The 15,768-nt window shown below is 46.4% G+C and overlaps 1 protein-coding gene across 1 annotated transcript; it reads right to left on the bottom strand.

Annotated features, from left to right (window-relative positions):
• Positions 1–692: 692 nt before the first annotated feature.
• LOC127335551 (DEAD-box ATP-dependent RNA helicase 13-like) lies at positions 693–8,168 on the bottom strand. Its single transcript, XM_051362256.2, has 16 exons — positions 7,964–8,168; positions 7,650–7,888; positions 6,316–6,421; positions 5,874–6,064; positions 5,332–5,526; positions 4,910–5,086; positions 3,792–4,180; positions 3,494–3,674; positions 2,856–2,978; positions 2,645–2,761; positions 2,372–2,476; positions 2,117–2,257; positions 1,908–1,973; positions 1,653–1,808; positions 1,433–1,514; positions 693–1,137 (listed from the first exon to the last, which is right to left on the bottom strand). The coding sequence occupies exons 1-16, from the start codon at positions 8,154–8,156 to the stop codon at positions 1,085–1,087; spliced, it is 2,514 nt and encodes an 837-aa protein (XP_051218216.2). The 5' UTR covers positions 8,157–8,168; the 3' UTR covers positions 693–1,084.
• Between the last annotated feature and the right edge of the window lie 7,600 nt (positions 8,169–15,768).

The raw sequence follows: 15,768 nt of genomic DNA on the forward strand, positions 1-15,768 counted from the left end.
CCACCTAGCGACAACTACAGACGCTAGCGGGAAGGTGCGGCACGGTCCTCACCCCTCCATCACCAGAGCCGGACAAAGTTTATCGTACTAGATCTTCTTGTAGTAGAATCCATTGAAACGGGAGGATGGCAAAAATCTTCTTGTAGTAGAATCCATTGAAACGGGAGGATGGCAAGTTTTGCCTAGCTCCGTCAAAAGGGGAGGATGGCAGCACACCTTCGACTTGTGCTAGTGTCCATAGTCATCGCGTTAGTGTCCATAGTCATCGCAAGGTGGTCCAAACTCCAAAGATCCATCAGAATTTTCATCTGTAATTTTTTATTATTTTTAGTGCTGACTGATGATTATTAATAGTGCGGCAGAATTTTTGCAAAAAAAATAGAACCTAATATCCTTAAAGACACTATTGTCCACACACACAAAATCCAGGCAAGGCAACATGTTGAACCGCTGCTTCATACTGGCATATTCATATTGCCGTGAAAAACATCGGAAGCACGAGAAACATAGGAGAACCTCTTAACAAAACACACCTGACACTATCAGCGCCTCCACCACCACAAAGGAAAGACGAAGCGTCGGACAACAGCTAGGATTTGTTTTTCTCATCAACAGTCAAGATTTGCTACAGCAGTTCAGTCAAGTCCCTGAAATTTCCACCAGAAATTTTGGTTTGTAACATCTGAGAGAACTCACACAAAAGAAAAAAAAAACTTTAAAGATAAACTCTAATAAACGTATATCACAGGTTACAGAGATGGGTTAACTGTTACAACACAGCCAAGCAAATTGCTTAGGTTTCATCATTCTTTGCTGAGGCTCGGTTCTAGCTTAACTGCAAATGATGATATCCATCGCCTGATCGACTCAATCTTGTTTACACCAACTCATAAATTTAGTGCCTTCAGTGATATATCACGTCAAAAACATCAGTGAAGGTGTTCTTGGAAGCAATCATGGACCTAAAGTGTCCCTGACAACATAAGTTGCCTGGCACATTTACCCTCCTAAACCCAGAGATAAACAACGGCAAAACAAGCATAGCCAAGATAAATGGCTCCTCCTTCAGTTATACATCGACTATTCAGTCCCTCTCTTTAGCTTGTCTCCTGTCATTTCTCTTTTGTTCTCGTGTACCTGAAAATGAAAGGAAGAAATTAAGACGTCGATGGGCTGTCTAAACAAAGTTTGTAGTACCATTTTTAATTATGGCTAGGGGTGTTTTGAAATATAAATGCTCGGACAGAGCCAGATAAAATCCAATGTTCATCAGCATTATTATAGGAATGGCATGTGTACGAGATAAAAGTAGAATGCAGGCTTCTTGCATTTCTTTTAAATATTCAGAAATGAATTATTGCAGAGCCATGACCACTGGTGATGCATGAGTGCAAGCGGAGCGAATTAGAAAAGAATGATGAAAGAAAATTACTCTTCTTCTCTTCATGTTTCTTCCGCCTCCAATTTTCAGCAAGTCTTCTCTTCTCTCTTTGCTTGTCCATATTCACACAAATCTGACAGCATAAAATCAGTAATAGATAAGAGAAGGGGCAGAAGAATATACAAACAAAAGCAACTGATATATGAACTACACACAACTTAGAAACTTGGTTCTGGTTATGAGTGACATAAATGTCGATTGAAAAGCTCACCTCTTGCCCAGAATCTTGAAGAGCTTGCAAGGGTTCCACACGATCCTGGCCAATAACAAATTGAGACCCTTTATTCTCGTTATTACTAGTATTACCATTTACATTCCTTCTGGCCAAATCTTCTAGTTGCTTCTGGAGCAATGGTGAAATACCAGCCTGGATGAATTGAAGGGTTGATGTCAGTGAACACAAAATCTTGTCAGGCTAAGGTGCCAGAAGTGATCCATAATATTTACTGCATGACAGAAAACTAACCCCAGCCAAATAGCGCCGTGAGAAAGTCTTAGGTTGCAAGGGGTGTTGCAAGAGTTCGTTTAAATCCTACACAAAGGAAAATGAGCTGAATTATGGGCCAGATAGATAGAGAAACATTGTCAAGACATGACCACCTAATAATAGCTTAGCTTACCAAAAAAAATACTAATGCTATTAACACTAATATAATATTATTAAATCATTCAAACCTGTTGAAGTTTCTGGAGCTTTGCAGATGTTGCCTTTCGTTGCTTGTGGCCTTGTACACGTTCTTCCTCGCTGTCACTAGCATCCAATATAAGTCCCATGGATTCAGCATTCCTCTGAAGCCAGGATTTGTTAGCATTTTCCTGAAAAGCAGACAGCAGTCAGAGCGTGGACAACTATAACTAAAACTAATCAGAGGTCAGTGCTTAATCCATACATGTTAAAAATGATCAAAGAAAATCTAACAAACCACTTGCCTGTGAATTTTTACGTGATATCTTGTCAATCTGCCGAGCAAGGGAGAGTCTATTCATTACTTGAGGCATGTATGCCTGATCAACAGGAAACTGCTGGAGGTTCTCCTGTGGTTTTCAAGCAATAGTTAGTCAGCTTAATCTGAGAAAGAACTATAATTAAATTGCACCATCTCGAGTGGTTGAGAAGGGTGAAAATGCACTTGTCATGAGAGATTTAATAGGCTGTGTATGTGGGTAACATCTAACATATGAATACATATGAACGGAAATCACCTTTGAAAATGACTTGCAGAGAGAGTAAAACTTGGCTTTGTCATCAGGAGAGATCAACGCAATACTGCAACCTGCCAATGATTTGCGCGCTGTCCTTCCACTCCTGTGGATATAAACCTAAGAGGGGCAAACAAGATTGCAAAAATCTAGTTAGTGATTTTGGTCTCAATGTAAGATAAGTGTAGGTTCAAGAAATAAACAGTGCACCTACATCACTGGAATGTGGCAGTTGATAATGGATAACAGTTCGGACATTATCAAAGTCCATGCCCCTTGCAAAACCATCAGTCGCGACCAAAATGGAATTCTCACTTTCACGGAAACGATCGACAGCCTGAATGAACACAAGAAAGTCTCAATGCCTTATCTTACAAAAGGCAAAGCTAAACATTACTAAGCTTAGAAGTTGTTAGCTTTACTTGACTATGACAAGGCAGAGATAGGGTTCCAATTTAAAATAAGCAAGAAGAAAAAAAAAACTACAGTGAAGAAGGTCATACATCACAAAACAATTGGAAAACAAAAGTAAAGAACCTGCTGATCCCAGAACCAGTTATTAAGCGGTAATTTTAGGAAAACATTAGTACATTACTATATGTTAGCAAAATCCCGCAATAAAAAGAAACTTCTATATGTGTCAACTGGTTACAATGATTCCAACCATAACCATTTAAGTCATTAAGTGTATAATACTCCCTCTGTTCCATAGTTGCCGCTGATTTACTACAAAGTTTTACCAAATTAGCGACATGGAACAGAGGGAGTAGATAATATGTAAAGTGGAACATGATTCCAAGAGCTAAGAAAAAGTTACATATAGGTACAGTGTACAGTTTATGGAAGAGTCACCTTCATGCGAGCCCTTTGTTGCATTTGAGCGTGATTTGTCAAGACATTGATTCCGAGTATGCGCAATAAAGAAGAAATGTGACGCAATGCAGCAATCGATGTGCAAAATATTATTGTGCGGCCTTGTCCATGAACACTTAATATATAGTACAGGTTGGCATCCTTATCATCATCGCTACACCTGCAAAACAAGCAAAAAGTAAGTTTTCAGTGTCAAACTACTACAGTGTTTGCATAAAAAATTACAAGCCAAAGATAAACGGCTATTACAATGAAAGTACAAGGAAAAAAGGCATACTCGATGAATGATTCTTCAAGTTTCGCAGGCAAGATCGAAGCATTTGTTAAATCAATTATTTCTGCATTAGGTTTCATACCAGCCTGCTTCGAAAGTGCTTCGATGGAGCTCAAATCATCAGTCGTTGATGCCTTTGAAGTAGAAAGGCCACGCTTTAACTTCTTGCGAAAATTAGCTGAGAGTGCAAGTGTCGCCGAGAAGACAAAGGTTTGCCTCTTTTTTACTTGCAAATTTAGCACAGTTTCACAGCTTGACGTGGCTTTTACGGTTGGCTCATCAGAACTATTAGATAGAGGAAGCATCTCAATGATAGATTGCACTTCTTTGAAATGACCCCGCTCTATCATTCTATCAGCCTCATCCAACACGAAGAATGACAGTGAATGCAGCTGAGTGATAAATAAATAGAAGCATTGTGACAGTTAGCACCATGTCTTCAACAATAAATAACGACAAGAGAATTGCAATAAATAGAACAAGCCGCATTTATATACTTCGATCTGTCATTTGAAATAAAGAAAAGTTCAGTTTACTTTTGGGTTCAATCATCTAGAGGTAAGAATAGCATTAATAACTATCTTAGATGCAAGTTAGGTTCAACCAGAAACCAGCCACACTTATACTTCATTCTGTCATTTGAAATAGAGAAAAGTTCAGTTTACTATTAGGTGCAATCATCTAGAAGAAAGGATAGCAGTGATAACTATAGTTATAGTAGATACAAGTTACGTTAACTAGAGATCACCGGGCTTAGTTCCCTGGCTTCCATCACCTAGAAGTATTTCTATATTATGAGGATAAAACCAGGATTCTTCCAAACTGAAGATGCCAGACTTGCTTTCAGTATGCAGTTTGCAGAACAGAAGAAAAAAAAACGGTGATTAAGTGTGTCATTTCCCTGCAGTTTGCCGTAATGAAAATCTTCAGACCACAATGCAGTAACAAAAGTTTATTCACAAAGTTGGCCATTTTGTTGCAAGGTTCGGATACACTTATGATTGATGATTATACCTAATATGTTTTCCTAGGGGTATGAATGTTGTATATCAATCATACACTGAGTTGCCAAAATGCAAAATGACTACTTAACATATACTTTCAGACGTTCACATACAAACCTCAACTAGGTGCTGATTGCCTGAGGACATTAGCTCCCATAATCTTCCTGGAGTTCCAACGACAATTTCAGGCTTCTTTTTTAAAAGCCGTTCTTGCTTATCCATGGATAAACCACCAACAATAGGAACAACATGAATTCCTAAGAACTTTGCTGCATCTTTTAGATGATCGCAGACCTGCAAACAAGAATCATAACATGCATGACACACTACCTCATATTCAAATAGAGGTAACAACTTGAAAGAAGAAATTTCAAGAGCAATGATGTTCAGAACTCTAACTGAATAAGCTAGGGAAAAGGTTGAACTCAAATAACCAGAACGCACCAAGGGGAATAGGATGGACAGCGTAGATTTATAGCTACAGCATTATCAAGAATTAAAGTTCCATGCCAAATGTAAATCGCAGATCATTCTTATACCTGTTTGGCAAGTTCTCTTGTGGGTGTCAGAATAAGTGCGCGGAGTGGGCCTCCCGAAGAACTTTCCTCAGTCAATTTTTCATCTTCTACATGTAATCTTTCAGCTTTCTCTCGTTCTTCGAGAAGGCGCTGCAAAATAGGAAGACCAAAGGCAAGTGTCTTTCCAGATCCTGTCTCTGCTGCACCAATAACATCCTGTAGCAGGGATAATCATGGGCAAAGTTAAAATACCAAACATTTGCTATGGAGCATCAAGAAAGTCTTCGATTAATGGTAAGTGAACTACTAAGAGGGACCAAAGTAGCAATACTAGTTTGAAAATTATAAAGTAAGTATATCCATAACTCCATTAGGGCATTAGGCAGCTTAAAAAAGCAACGAGCACAAGAAAAAATACAATATTTTCAGTCAATGAATAGGTTATGAAGCTAAGAGAAGTTAACAACAACAAATAACATCAGGACAATAAAACAAAATAAATTCAGCATTTCCATGCAGAATAAGCTAATGGCTAGTTCCCGACCGGTTAACATATAACAAACCTTGCCTTGATGAGCCCCTGCAGGAATGCAAGCCTTTTGTATGGGTGTTGGTTCTTTAAACCCAAGCCTGTGCATTGCCTCGATAAGAAGGGGATGCAATCTTAACTCCAGCCACGCATAAAGTTCATCCTCGCCCAATTTCAGCTCATCGTCGTTATCTTGTTCCATATTTTCATCGACGTCTTGCGCATCTGGGAGGCACAGAAGAGTATCGTTAGCTATTCTCAAGTAAACCTGCACTGCTAAGTGCTAATCTACCAATATGAGCATATCCACAAATACAGTATCAATAGCTATTCTCAAGTAAACCTGCACTGCTAATCTACCAAATTTTGGAAAAGGAAGTAAAGCAATCCCAAAAAAAGGAATACCAAATTATATAATCTACAAATACATAAGCAAGTGATCCGAAGACACTAGCTGAAAACAAAAAACTAAGCACCTTCCATGCTGTCATCGGCAACATCCTCCTTGCTCTCTGAATCCTTCTCCTCGTCATTCACCTTCCTCTTCTTCCTGTTCCTCTTCTTCTTTCCCTTTTTCTCGCCCTTCTTACCCTCCTCAGCATTGTCATTGGTAACATCCTTCTTACCTTCCTCCACATTATCATCGGCGCCATCCTCCTTGCTCTCTGAATTCGTCTCCTTGTCGTTCACGTTCCTCTTCTTCCTGTTCCTCTTCTTCCCCTTTCCCTTCTCCGCAGCCTTGTCACCCTCCTCCTCCTTGCTCTCAGCTACCAAATCGTCTGCACAATCACCATCGTCATCGGCATCCAAGCGCTTGGCACCATCCCCTCGCTTCCGTTTCCCCCTCTTCGTCTTCCTCTTTTGGTCACCCCCCACCTTCCTCGCACTTGCTCCCACGTCCTCCACGATGCTCCCGAAGATCCCGTAGTCGGCCCCGTCGATTTCCTCCAGCTCCAGGAACCCTGCGCCGAACCCCAAGCCAAGTCAGTGAACCTAACCCCAAAGTGGAAACAACTGTACGAGAAGTTGAGGTGGTTACCTCCTTCCTTGCCGCCGGCAAGGACGAGGAAGGGGTCCTCAACCACGGTGGCGCTGGTTGAGGAGGGAGCGTCAGCGGCGGCGGCGGCTCGCTTGGGTTTCTTCGAGCGGCCCCTCTTGTTTTTCTTGGGCCGTTGCTTTGTCTCCTGGGGCGGAGTGGGAGGGTCCGGCATCTGCTGCACCGGTGCTTCGGCCATCGGAGACGGAGGGCGGCGGGAGGAGGAGGCGGTGGCGTCGGGAGGAAGTGGGGGAGAAAGATGAGACAATGGAAGGGTTTTGGTTTTGGACTTGGGCTTGGGCTTTGTGCTAATAACTACCGACGGCTTGGCGGCTTGTCTGATGAAATGGGCCGGGTTTGAGATCTCTATTGGATCGTGTACACGGTTGTCTAAACCAAATTTGGGTGAAGGAAACGTTCTCAAAAAATCCCGAGAGGTTGCCTGTACGCTGCTGGCAGGAGGAGGCCGGGGGCGGCGCGCCTGGAAAGGGGAGAGGGCGGCGCACCTGGGAGACTGGGACTAGGAGGAGGCGGGGGGCTTCTCTGGCCACCTCGAGGTCGTGGTCGTCGCTGAGGCGGGCGTCCTCCTGCACGCCGACGAAGTGGAAGTCGGGTTGGGGTGGGGCAGAGAGAGGTCGGCGGCGAGGAAGGCAGAGGGAGGCGGCCGTGATGCTCGCGTGCATGGAGAAGGGAGAGATTGGGAAGATACTCTTCTCAAGATAGGGGCCTAGGGTTACTACTGTTCCTCTTCTTCCTCTTTCCCTTCTCCTCAGCCTTCTCACCCTCCTCCTCCTTGCTCTCAACTACCAAACCGTCTGCACAATCAGCATCGTCATCGCCACCAACATCGGCATCCAAGCGCTTGGCATTATCCCCTCGCTTCCGTTTCCCCCTCTTGGTCTTCTTCTTCTTTTGGTCATTGCCCACCTTCCTGGCACTTGCTCCCACGTCCTCCACGATGGTCCCGAAGATCCCGTAGTCGGCCCCGTCGATTTCCTCCAGCTCCAGGAACCCTGCGCCGAACACCAAGCCAAGTCAGTGAACCCAACGAAAGTGGAAATAACAGTACGAAAAGTTCAGGTCGTTACCTCCTTCCTTGCCGCCGGCAAGGACGAGGAAGGGGTCCTCAACCACGGTGGCGCTGGTTGAGGAGGGAGCGTCGGCGGCGGCGGCTCGCTTGGGTTTCTTCGAGCGGCCCCTCTTGTTTTTCTTGGGCCGTTGCTTTGTCTCCTGGGGCGGAGTGGGAGGGTCCGGCATCTGCTGCACCGGTGCTTCGGCCATCGGAAACGGAGGGCGGCGGGAGGAGGAGGCGGTGGCGTCGGGAGGAAGTGGGGGAGAAAGATGAGACAATGGAAGGGTTTTGGTTTTGGACTTGGGCTTGGGCTTTGTGCTAATAACTACCGACGGCTTGGCGGCTTGTCTGATGAAATGGGCCGGGTTTGAGATCTCTATTGGATCGTGTACACGGTTGTCTAAACCAAATTTGGGTGAAGGAAACGTTCTCAAAAAATCCCGAGAGGTTGCTGTACGCTGCTGGCGTGGAGGAGGCCGGGCGGCGCGCCTGGAAAGGGGAGAGGGCGGCGCACCTGGGAGACTGGGACTAGGAGGAGGCGGGGGGCTTCTCTGGCCACCTCGAGGTCGTGGTCGTCGCTGAGGCGGGCGTCCTCCTGCACGCCGACGAAGTGGAAGTCGGGTTGGGGTGGGGCAGAGAGAGGTCGGCGGCGAGGAAGGCAGAGGGAGGCGGCAGTGATGCTCGCGTGCATGGAGAAGGGAGAGATTGGGAAGATACTCTTCTCAAGATAGGGGCCTAGGGTTACTACTGTTCCTCTTCTTCCTCTTTCCCTTCTCCTCAGCCTTCTCACCCTCCTCCTCCTTGCTCTCAACTACCAAACCGTCTGCACAATCAGCATCGTCATCGCCACCAACATCGGCATCCAAGCGCTTGGCATTATCCCCTCGCTTCCGTTTCCCCCTCTTGGTCTTCTTCTTCTTTTGGTCATTGCCCACCTTCCTGGCACTTGCTCCCACGTCCTCCACGATGGTCCCGAAGATCCCGTAGTCGGCCCCGTCGATTTCCTCCAGCTCCGGGAACCTGCGCCGAACACCAAGCCAAGTCAGTGAACCCAACGAAAGTGGAAATAACAGTACGAAAAGTTCAGGTCGTTACCTCCTTCCTTGCCGCCGGCAAGGACGAGGAAGGGGTCCTCAACCACGGTGGCGCTGGTTGAGGAGGGAGCGTCGGCAGCGGCGGCGGCTCGCTTGGGTTTCTTCGAGCGGCCCCTCTTGTTTTTCTTGGGCCGTTGCTTTGTCTCCTGGGGCGGAGTGGGAGGGTCCGGCATCTGCTGCTCCGGTGCTTCGGCCATCGGAAACAGAGGGCGGCGGGAGGAGGAGGCGGTGGCGCCGGGAGGAAGTGGGGGAGAAAGATGAGACAATGGAAGGGTTTTGGTTTTGGACTTGGGCTTGGGCTTTGTGCTAATAACTACCGACGGCTTGGCGGCTTGTCTGATGAAATGGGCCGGGTTTGAGATCTCTATTGGATCGTGTACACGGTTGTCTAAACCAAATTTGGGTGAAGGAAACGTTCTCAAAAAATCCCGAGAGGTTGCCTGTACGCTGCTGGTAGGAGGAGGCCGGGGGCGGCGCGCCTGGAAAGGGGAGAGGGCGGCGCACCTGGGATACTGGGACTAGGAGGAGGCGGGGGGCTTCTCTGGCCACCTCGAGGTCGTGGTCGTCGCTGAGGCGGGCGTCCTCCTGCACGCCGACGAAGTGGAAGTCGGGTTGGGGTGGGGCAGAGAGAGGTCGGCGGCGAGGAAGGCAGAGGGAGGCGGCCGTGATGCTCGCGTGCATGGAGAAGGGAGAGATTGGGAAGATACTCTTCTCAAGATAGGGGCCTAGGGTTACTACTGTTCCTCTTCTTCCTCTTTCCCTTCTCCTCAGCCTTCTCACCCTCCTCCTCCTTGCTCTCAACTACCAAACCGTCTGCACAATCAGCATCGTCATCGCCACCAACATCGGCATCCAAGCGCTTGGCATTATCCCCTCGCTTCCGTTTCCCCCTCTTGGTCTTCTTCTTCTTTTGGTCATTGCCCACCTTCCTGGCACTTGCTCCCACGTCCTCCACGATGGTCCCGAAGATCCCGTAGTCGGCCCCGTCGATTTCCTCCAGCTCCAGGTACCCTGCGCCGAACACCAAGCCAAGTCAGTGAACCCAACGAAAGTGGAAATAACAGTACGAAAAGTTCAGGTCGTTACCTCCTTCCTTGCCGCCGGCAAGGACGAGGAAGGGGTCCTCAACCACGGTGGCGCTGGTTGAGGAGGGAGCGTCGGCGGCGGCGGCGGCTCGCTTGGGTTTCTTCGAGCGGCCCCTCTTGTTTTTCTTGGGCCGTTGCTTTGTCTCCTGGGGCGGAGTGGGAGGGTCCAGCATCTGCTGCTCCGGTGCTTCGGCCATCGGAAAAAGAGGGCGGCGGGAGGAGGAGGCGGTGGCGCCGGGAGGAAGTGGGGGAGAAAGATGAGACAATGGAAGGGTTTTGGTTTTGGACTTGGGCTTGGGCTTTGTGCTAATAACTACCGACGGCTTGGCGGCTTGTCTGATGAAATGGGCCGGGTTTGAGATCTCTATTGGATCGTGTACACGGTTGTCTAAACCAAATTTGGGTGAAGGAAACGTTCTCAAAAAATCCCGAGAGGTTGCCTGTACGCTGCTGGCAGGAGGAGGCCGGGGCGGCGCGCACGGAAAGGGGAGAGGGCGGCGCACACAGGGAGGCGGGACTAGGAGGAGGCGGGGGCTTCTCCGGCCACCTCGAGGTCGTGGTCGTCGCCGAGGCGGGCGTCCTCCTGCACGCCGACGAAGTGGAAGTCGGGTTGGGGTGGGGCAGAGAGAGGTCGGCGAGGAAGGCAGAGGGAGGCGGCCGTGATGCTCGCGTGCATGGAGAAGGGAGAGATTGGGAAGATACTCTTCTCAAGATAGGGGCCTAGGGTTACTACTGTTCCTCTTCTTCCTCTTTCCCTTCTCCTCAGCCTTCTCACCCTCCTCCTCCTTGCTCTCAACTACCAAACCGTCTGCACAATCAGCATCGTCATCGCCACCAACATCGGCATCCAAGCGCTTGGCATTATCCCCTCGCTTCCGTTTCCCCCTCTTGGTCTTCTTCTTCTTTTGGTCATTGCCCACCTTCCTGGCACTTGCTCCCACGTCCTCCACGATGGTCCCGAAGATCCCGTAGTCGGCCCCGTCGATTTCCTCCAGCTCCAGGAACCCTGCGCCGAACACCAAGCCAAGTCAGTGAACCCAACGAAAGTGGAAATAACAGTACGAAAAGTTCAGGTCGTTACCTCCTTCCTTGCCACCGGCAAGGACGAGGAAGGGGTCCTCAACCACGGTGGCGCTGGTTGAGGAGGGAGCGTCGGCGGCGGCGGCGGCTCGCTTGGGTTTCTTCGAGCGGCCCCTCTTGTTTTTCTTGGGCCGTTGCTTTGTCTCCTGGGGTGGAGTGGGAGGGTCCGGCATCTGCTGCTCCGGTGCTTCGGCCATCGGAAACAGAGGGCGGCGGGAGGAGGAGGCGGTGGCGCCGGGAGGAAGTGGGGGAGAAAGATGAGACAATGGAAGGGTTTTGGTTTTGGACTTGGGCTTGGGCTTTGTGCTAATAACTACCGACGGCTTGGCGGCTTGTCTGATGAAATGGGCCGGGTTTGAGATCTCTATTGGATCGTGTACACGGTTGTCTAAACCAAATTTGGGTGAAGGAAACGTTCTCAAAAAATCCCGAGAGGTTGCCTGTACGCTGCTGGCAGGAGGAGGCCGGGGGCGGCGTGCCTGGAAAGGGGAGAGGGCGGCGCACCTGGGAGACTGGGACTAGGAGGAGGCGGGGGGCTTCTCTGGCTACCTCGAGGTCGTGGTCGTCGCTGAGGCGGGCGTCCTCCTGCACGCCGACGAAGTGGAAGTCGGGTTGGGGTGGGGCAGAGAGAGGTCGGCGGCGAGGAAGGCAGAGGGAGGCGGCCGTGATGCTCGCGTGCATGGAGAAGGGAGAGATTGGGAAGATACTCTTCTCAAGATAGGGGCCTAGGGTTACTACTGTTCCTCTTCTTCCTCTTTCCCTTCTCCTCAGCCTTCTCACCCTCCTCCTCCTTGCTCTCAACTACCAAACCGTCTGCACAATTGATACGTCTCCGACGTATCGATAATTTCTTATGTTCCATGCCACATTATTGATGTTATCTACATGTTTTATGCACACTTTATGTCATATTCGTGCATTTTCTGGAACTAACCTATTAACAAGATGCCGAAGTGCCGATTCTTTGTTTCTGCTGTTTTTGGTTTCAGAAATCCTAGTAAGGAAATATTCTCGGAATTGGACGAAATCAAAGCCCAGGGGCCTATTTTCTCACGAAGCTTCCAGAAGTCCGAAGGAGAGACGAAGAGGGGCCACGGAGGGGCCACACCCTAGGGCGGCGCGGCCCCCCCCTTGGCCGCGCGGCCCTGTGGTGTGGGGCCCCCGTGCCGCCTCTTGACCTGCCCTTCCGCCTATAAAAAGTCTCCGTGACGAAACCCCCAGTACCGAGAGCCACAATACGGAAAACCTTCCAGAGACGCCGCCGCCGCCGATCCCATCTCGGGGGATCCAGGAGATCGCCTCCGGCACCCTGCCGGAGAGGGGAATCATCTCCCGGAGGACTCTACGCCGCCATGGTCGCCTCCGGTGTGATGTGTGAGTAGTCTACCCCTGGACTATGGGTCCATAGCAGTAGCTAGATGGTTGTCTTCTCCCCATTGTGCTATCATTGTCGGATCTTGTGAGCTGCCTAACATGATCAAGATCATCTATCTGTAATTCTATATGTTGCGTTTGTTGGGATCCGATGAATAGAGAATACTTGTTATGTTGATTATCAAAGTTATATCTATGTGTTGTTTATGATCTTGCATGCTCTCCGTTACTAGTAGATACTCTGGCCAAGTTTTTGCTATTAACTCCAAGAGGGAGTACTTATGCTCGATAGTGGGTTCATGCCTGCATTGACACCGGGACAAAGGATGTAAAAGTTCTAAGGTTGTGTTGTGCTGTTGCCACTAGGGATAAAACATTAGTGCTATGTTCAAGGATGTAGTCACTAGTTACATTACGCACCATACTTAATGCAATTGTCTGTTGTTTGCAACTTAATACCGGAGGGGTTCGGATGATAACACGAAGGTGGACTTTTTAGGCATAGATGCAGTTGGATGACGGTCTATGTACTTTGTCGTAATGCCCAATTAAATCTCACTATACTCATCATGATATGTATGTGCATGGTCATGCTCTCTTTATTTGTCAATTGCCCAACTGTAATTTGTTCACCCAACATGCTGTTCGTCTTATGGGAGAGACACCTCTAGTGAACTGTGGACCCGGTCCAATTCTCTTTCTTGAAATACAATCTACTGCAATACTTGTTCTACTGTTTTCTGCAAACAATCATCTTCCACACAATACGGTTAACTCTTTGTTACAGCAAGCCGGTGAGATTGACAACCTCACTTTGTTTCGTTGGGGCAAAGTACTTTGGTTGTGTTTTGCGGGTTCCACGTTGGCGCCGGAATCACCGGTGTTGCGCCGCACTACATCTCGCCGCCATCAACCTTCAACGTGCTTCTTGACTCCTACAGGTCCGATTAAACCTTGGTTTCTTACTGAGAGAAACTTGCCGCTGTGCGCATCACACCTTCCTCTTGGGGTTCCCAACGGACGTGCCAACCACACGCATCAAGCAAATTTCTGGCGCCGTTGCCGGGAGATCAAGACACGCTGCAAGGGAGTCTCCACTTCTCAATCTCTTTACTTTGTTTTTGTCTTGCTTAGTTTTATTTACTACTTTGTTTGCTGCACTAAATCAAAATACAAAAAAATTAGTTGCTAGTTTTACTTTATTTGCTATCTTGTTTGCTATATCGAAAACACAAAAAAATTAGTTTACTTGCATTTACTTTATCTAGTTTGCTTTATTTACTGTTGCTAAAATGGCCAACCCTGAAAATACTAAGTTGTGTGACTTCACAACCACAAATAATAATGATTTCTTATGCACACCTATTGCTCCACCTGCTACTACAGCAGAATTCTTTGAAATTAAACCTGCTTTCTGAATCTTGTTATGCGAGAGCAATTTTACAGTGTTAGTTCTGATGATGCTGCTGCCCATCTTAATAATTTTGTTGAATTATGTGAAATGCAAAAATATAAAGATGTAGATGGTGATATTATTAAACTAAAATTGTTCCCTTTCTCATTAAGAGGAAGAGCTAAAGATTGGTTGCTATCTCTACCTAAGAATAGTATTGATTCATGGACTAAATGCAAGGATGCTTTTATTGGTAGATATTATCCCCCTGCTAAAATTATATCTTTGAGGAGTAGCATAATGAATTTTAAACAATTAGATACTGAACATGTTGCTCAAGCTTGGGAAAGAATGAAATCTTTGGTTAAAAATTGCCCAACCCATGGACTGACTACTTGGATGATCATCCAAACCTTCTATGCAGGACTAAATTTTTCTTCGCGGAATTTATTGGATTCAGCTGCTGGAGGTACCTTTATGTCCATCACTCTTGGTGAAGCAACAAAGCTTCTTGATAATATGATGATCAACTACTCTGAATGGCACACGGAAAGAGCTCCACAAGGTAAGAAGGTAAATTCTGTCGAAGAAACCTCTTCCTTGAGTGATAAGATTGATGCTATTATGTCTATGCTTGTGAATGATAGGACTAATATTGATCCTAATAATGTTCCGTTAGCTTCATTGGTTGCACAAGAAGAACATGTTGATGTAAACTTCATTAAAAATAATAATTTCAACAACAATGCTTACCGGAACAATTCTAGTAACAACTATAGGCCATATCCTTATAATAATGGCAACGGCTATGTTAATTCTTATGGGAATTCTTACAACAATAATTGGAGTTCACCCCCTAGACTTGAAGCCATGCTTAAAGAATTTATTAGTACACAAACTGCTTTTAACAAATCTGTTGAAGAAAAGCTTGGGAAAATTGATATACTTGCTTCTAAAGTCGATAGTCTTGCTGCTGATGTTGATCTTTTGAAATCAAAAGTTTTGCCTAATGAGAATCATCATAATAAAATTACTACTACAGCAAATGCCATTCAAGTTAGAATTAATGAGAATATAAGATTAATGGCTGAACTGCGTGCTAGGTGGGATAGAGAAGAAAATGAAAAACTAGCTAAAGAAAAGAATATAGCTAAAGTTTGGACTATTACCACCACTAGTAATGCTAATGCTACACATGTTGCTGCACCTCCTACTAATACTAATAAAAGAATTGGTGTTAGCAATGTTTCCACTTCTAATGCAAAGCGCGAAAAACTGCATGAAACTGCTAAAACTGCTGAAACTGCGTGATAAAGCTGCTGAAATTTTTTCCAACATTGGGGATGATGATCCCATTGCTTTAGATTATAATGGTTTGAATTTTGATGATTGCCACATCTCTGAAGTTATAAAGTTCTTGCAAAAACTTGCTAAAAGTCCTAATGCTAGTGCTATAAATTTGGCTTTTACACATCATATTACAAATGCTCTTATAAAAGCTAGAGAAGAGAAACTAGAGCGCGAAGCCTCTATTCCTAAAAAGCTAGAGGATGGTTGGGAGCCCATCATTAAGATAAAGGTTAAAGATTTTGATTGTAATGCTTTATGTGATCTTGGTGCAAGTATTTCTGTTATGCCTAAGAAAATTTATAATATGCTTGACTTGCCACCGCTGAAAAATTGTTATTTGGATGTTAATCTTGCTGATCATTCTACAAAGAAACCTTTGGGTAAAGTTGATAATGTTCGCATTACCGTTAACAATAACCTTGTTCCCGTTGATTTTGTTGTCTTG

This window comes from Lolium perenne, chromosome 2 (assembly GCF_019359855.2).
Source record: "Lolium perenne isolate Kyuss_39 chromosome 2, Kyuss_2.0, whole genome shotgun sequence".
Classification (NCBI taxonomy): Eukaryota; Viridiplantae; Streptophyta; class Magnoliopsida; order Poales; family Poaceae; genus Lolium; species Lolium perenne.

What these genes read in the sequence shown, in the direction of transcription:
- LOC127335551 (XM_051362256.2), bottom strand. Translation starts at nt 8,156, where the DNA reads ATGGCCGAAGCACCGGTGCAGCAGATGCCGGACCCTCCCACTCCGCCC. An exon ending in TGCCGATGACAGCATGGAAG is followed by an intron (nt 6,065 to 6,315) that starts GTGCTTAGTTTT and finishes TGTGCCTCCCAG; the next exon opens with ATGCGCAAGACGTCGATGAA. An exon ending in CAAGAGAACTTGCCAAACAG is followed by an intron (nt 5,087 to 5,331) that starts GTATAAGAATGA and finishes TCTTGTTTGCAG; the next exon opens with GTCTGCGATCATCTAAAAGA.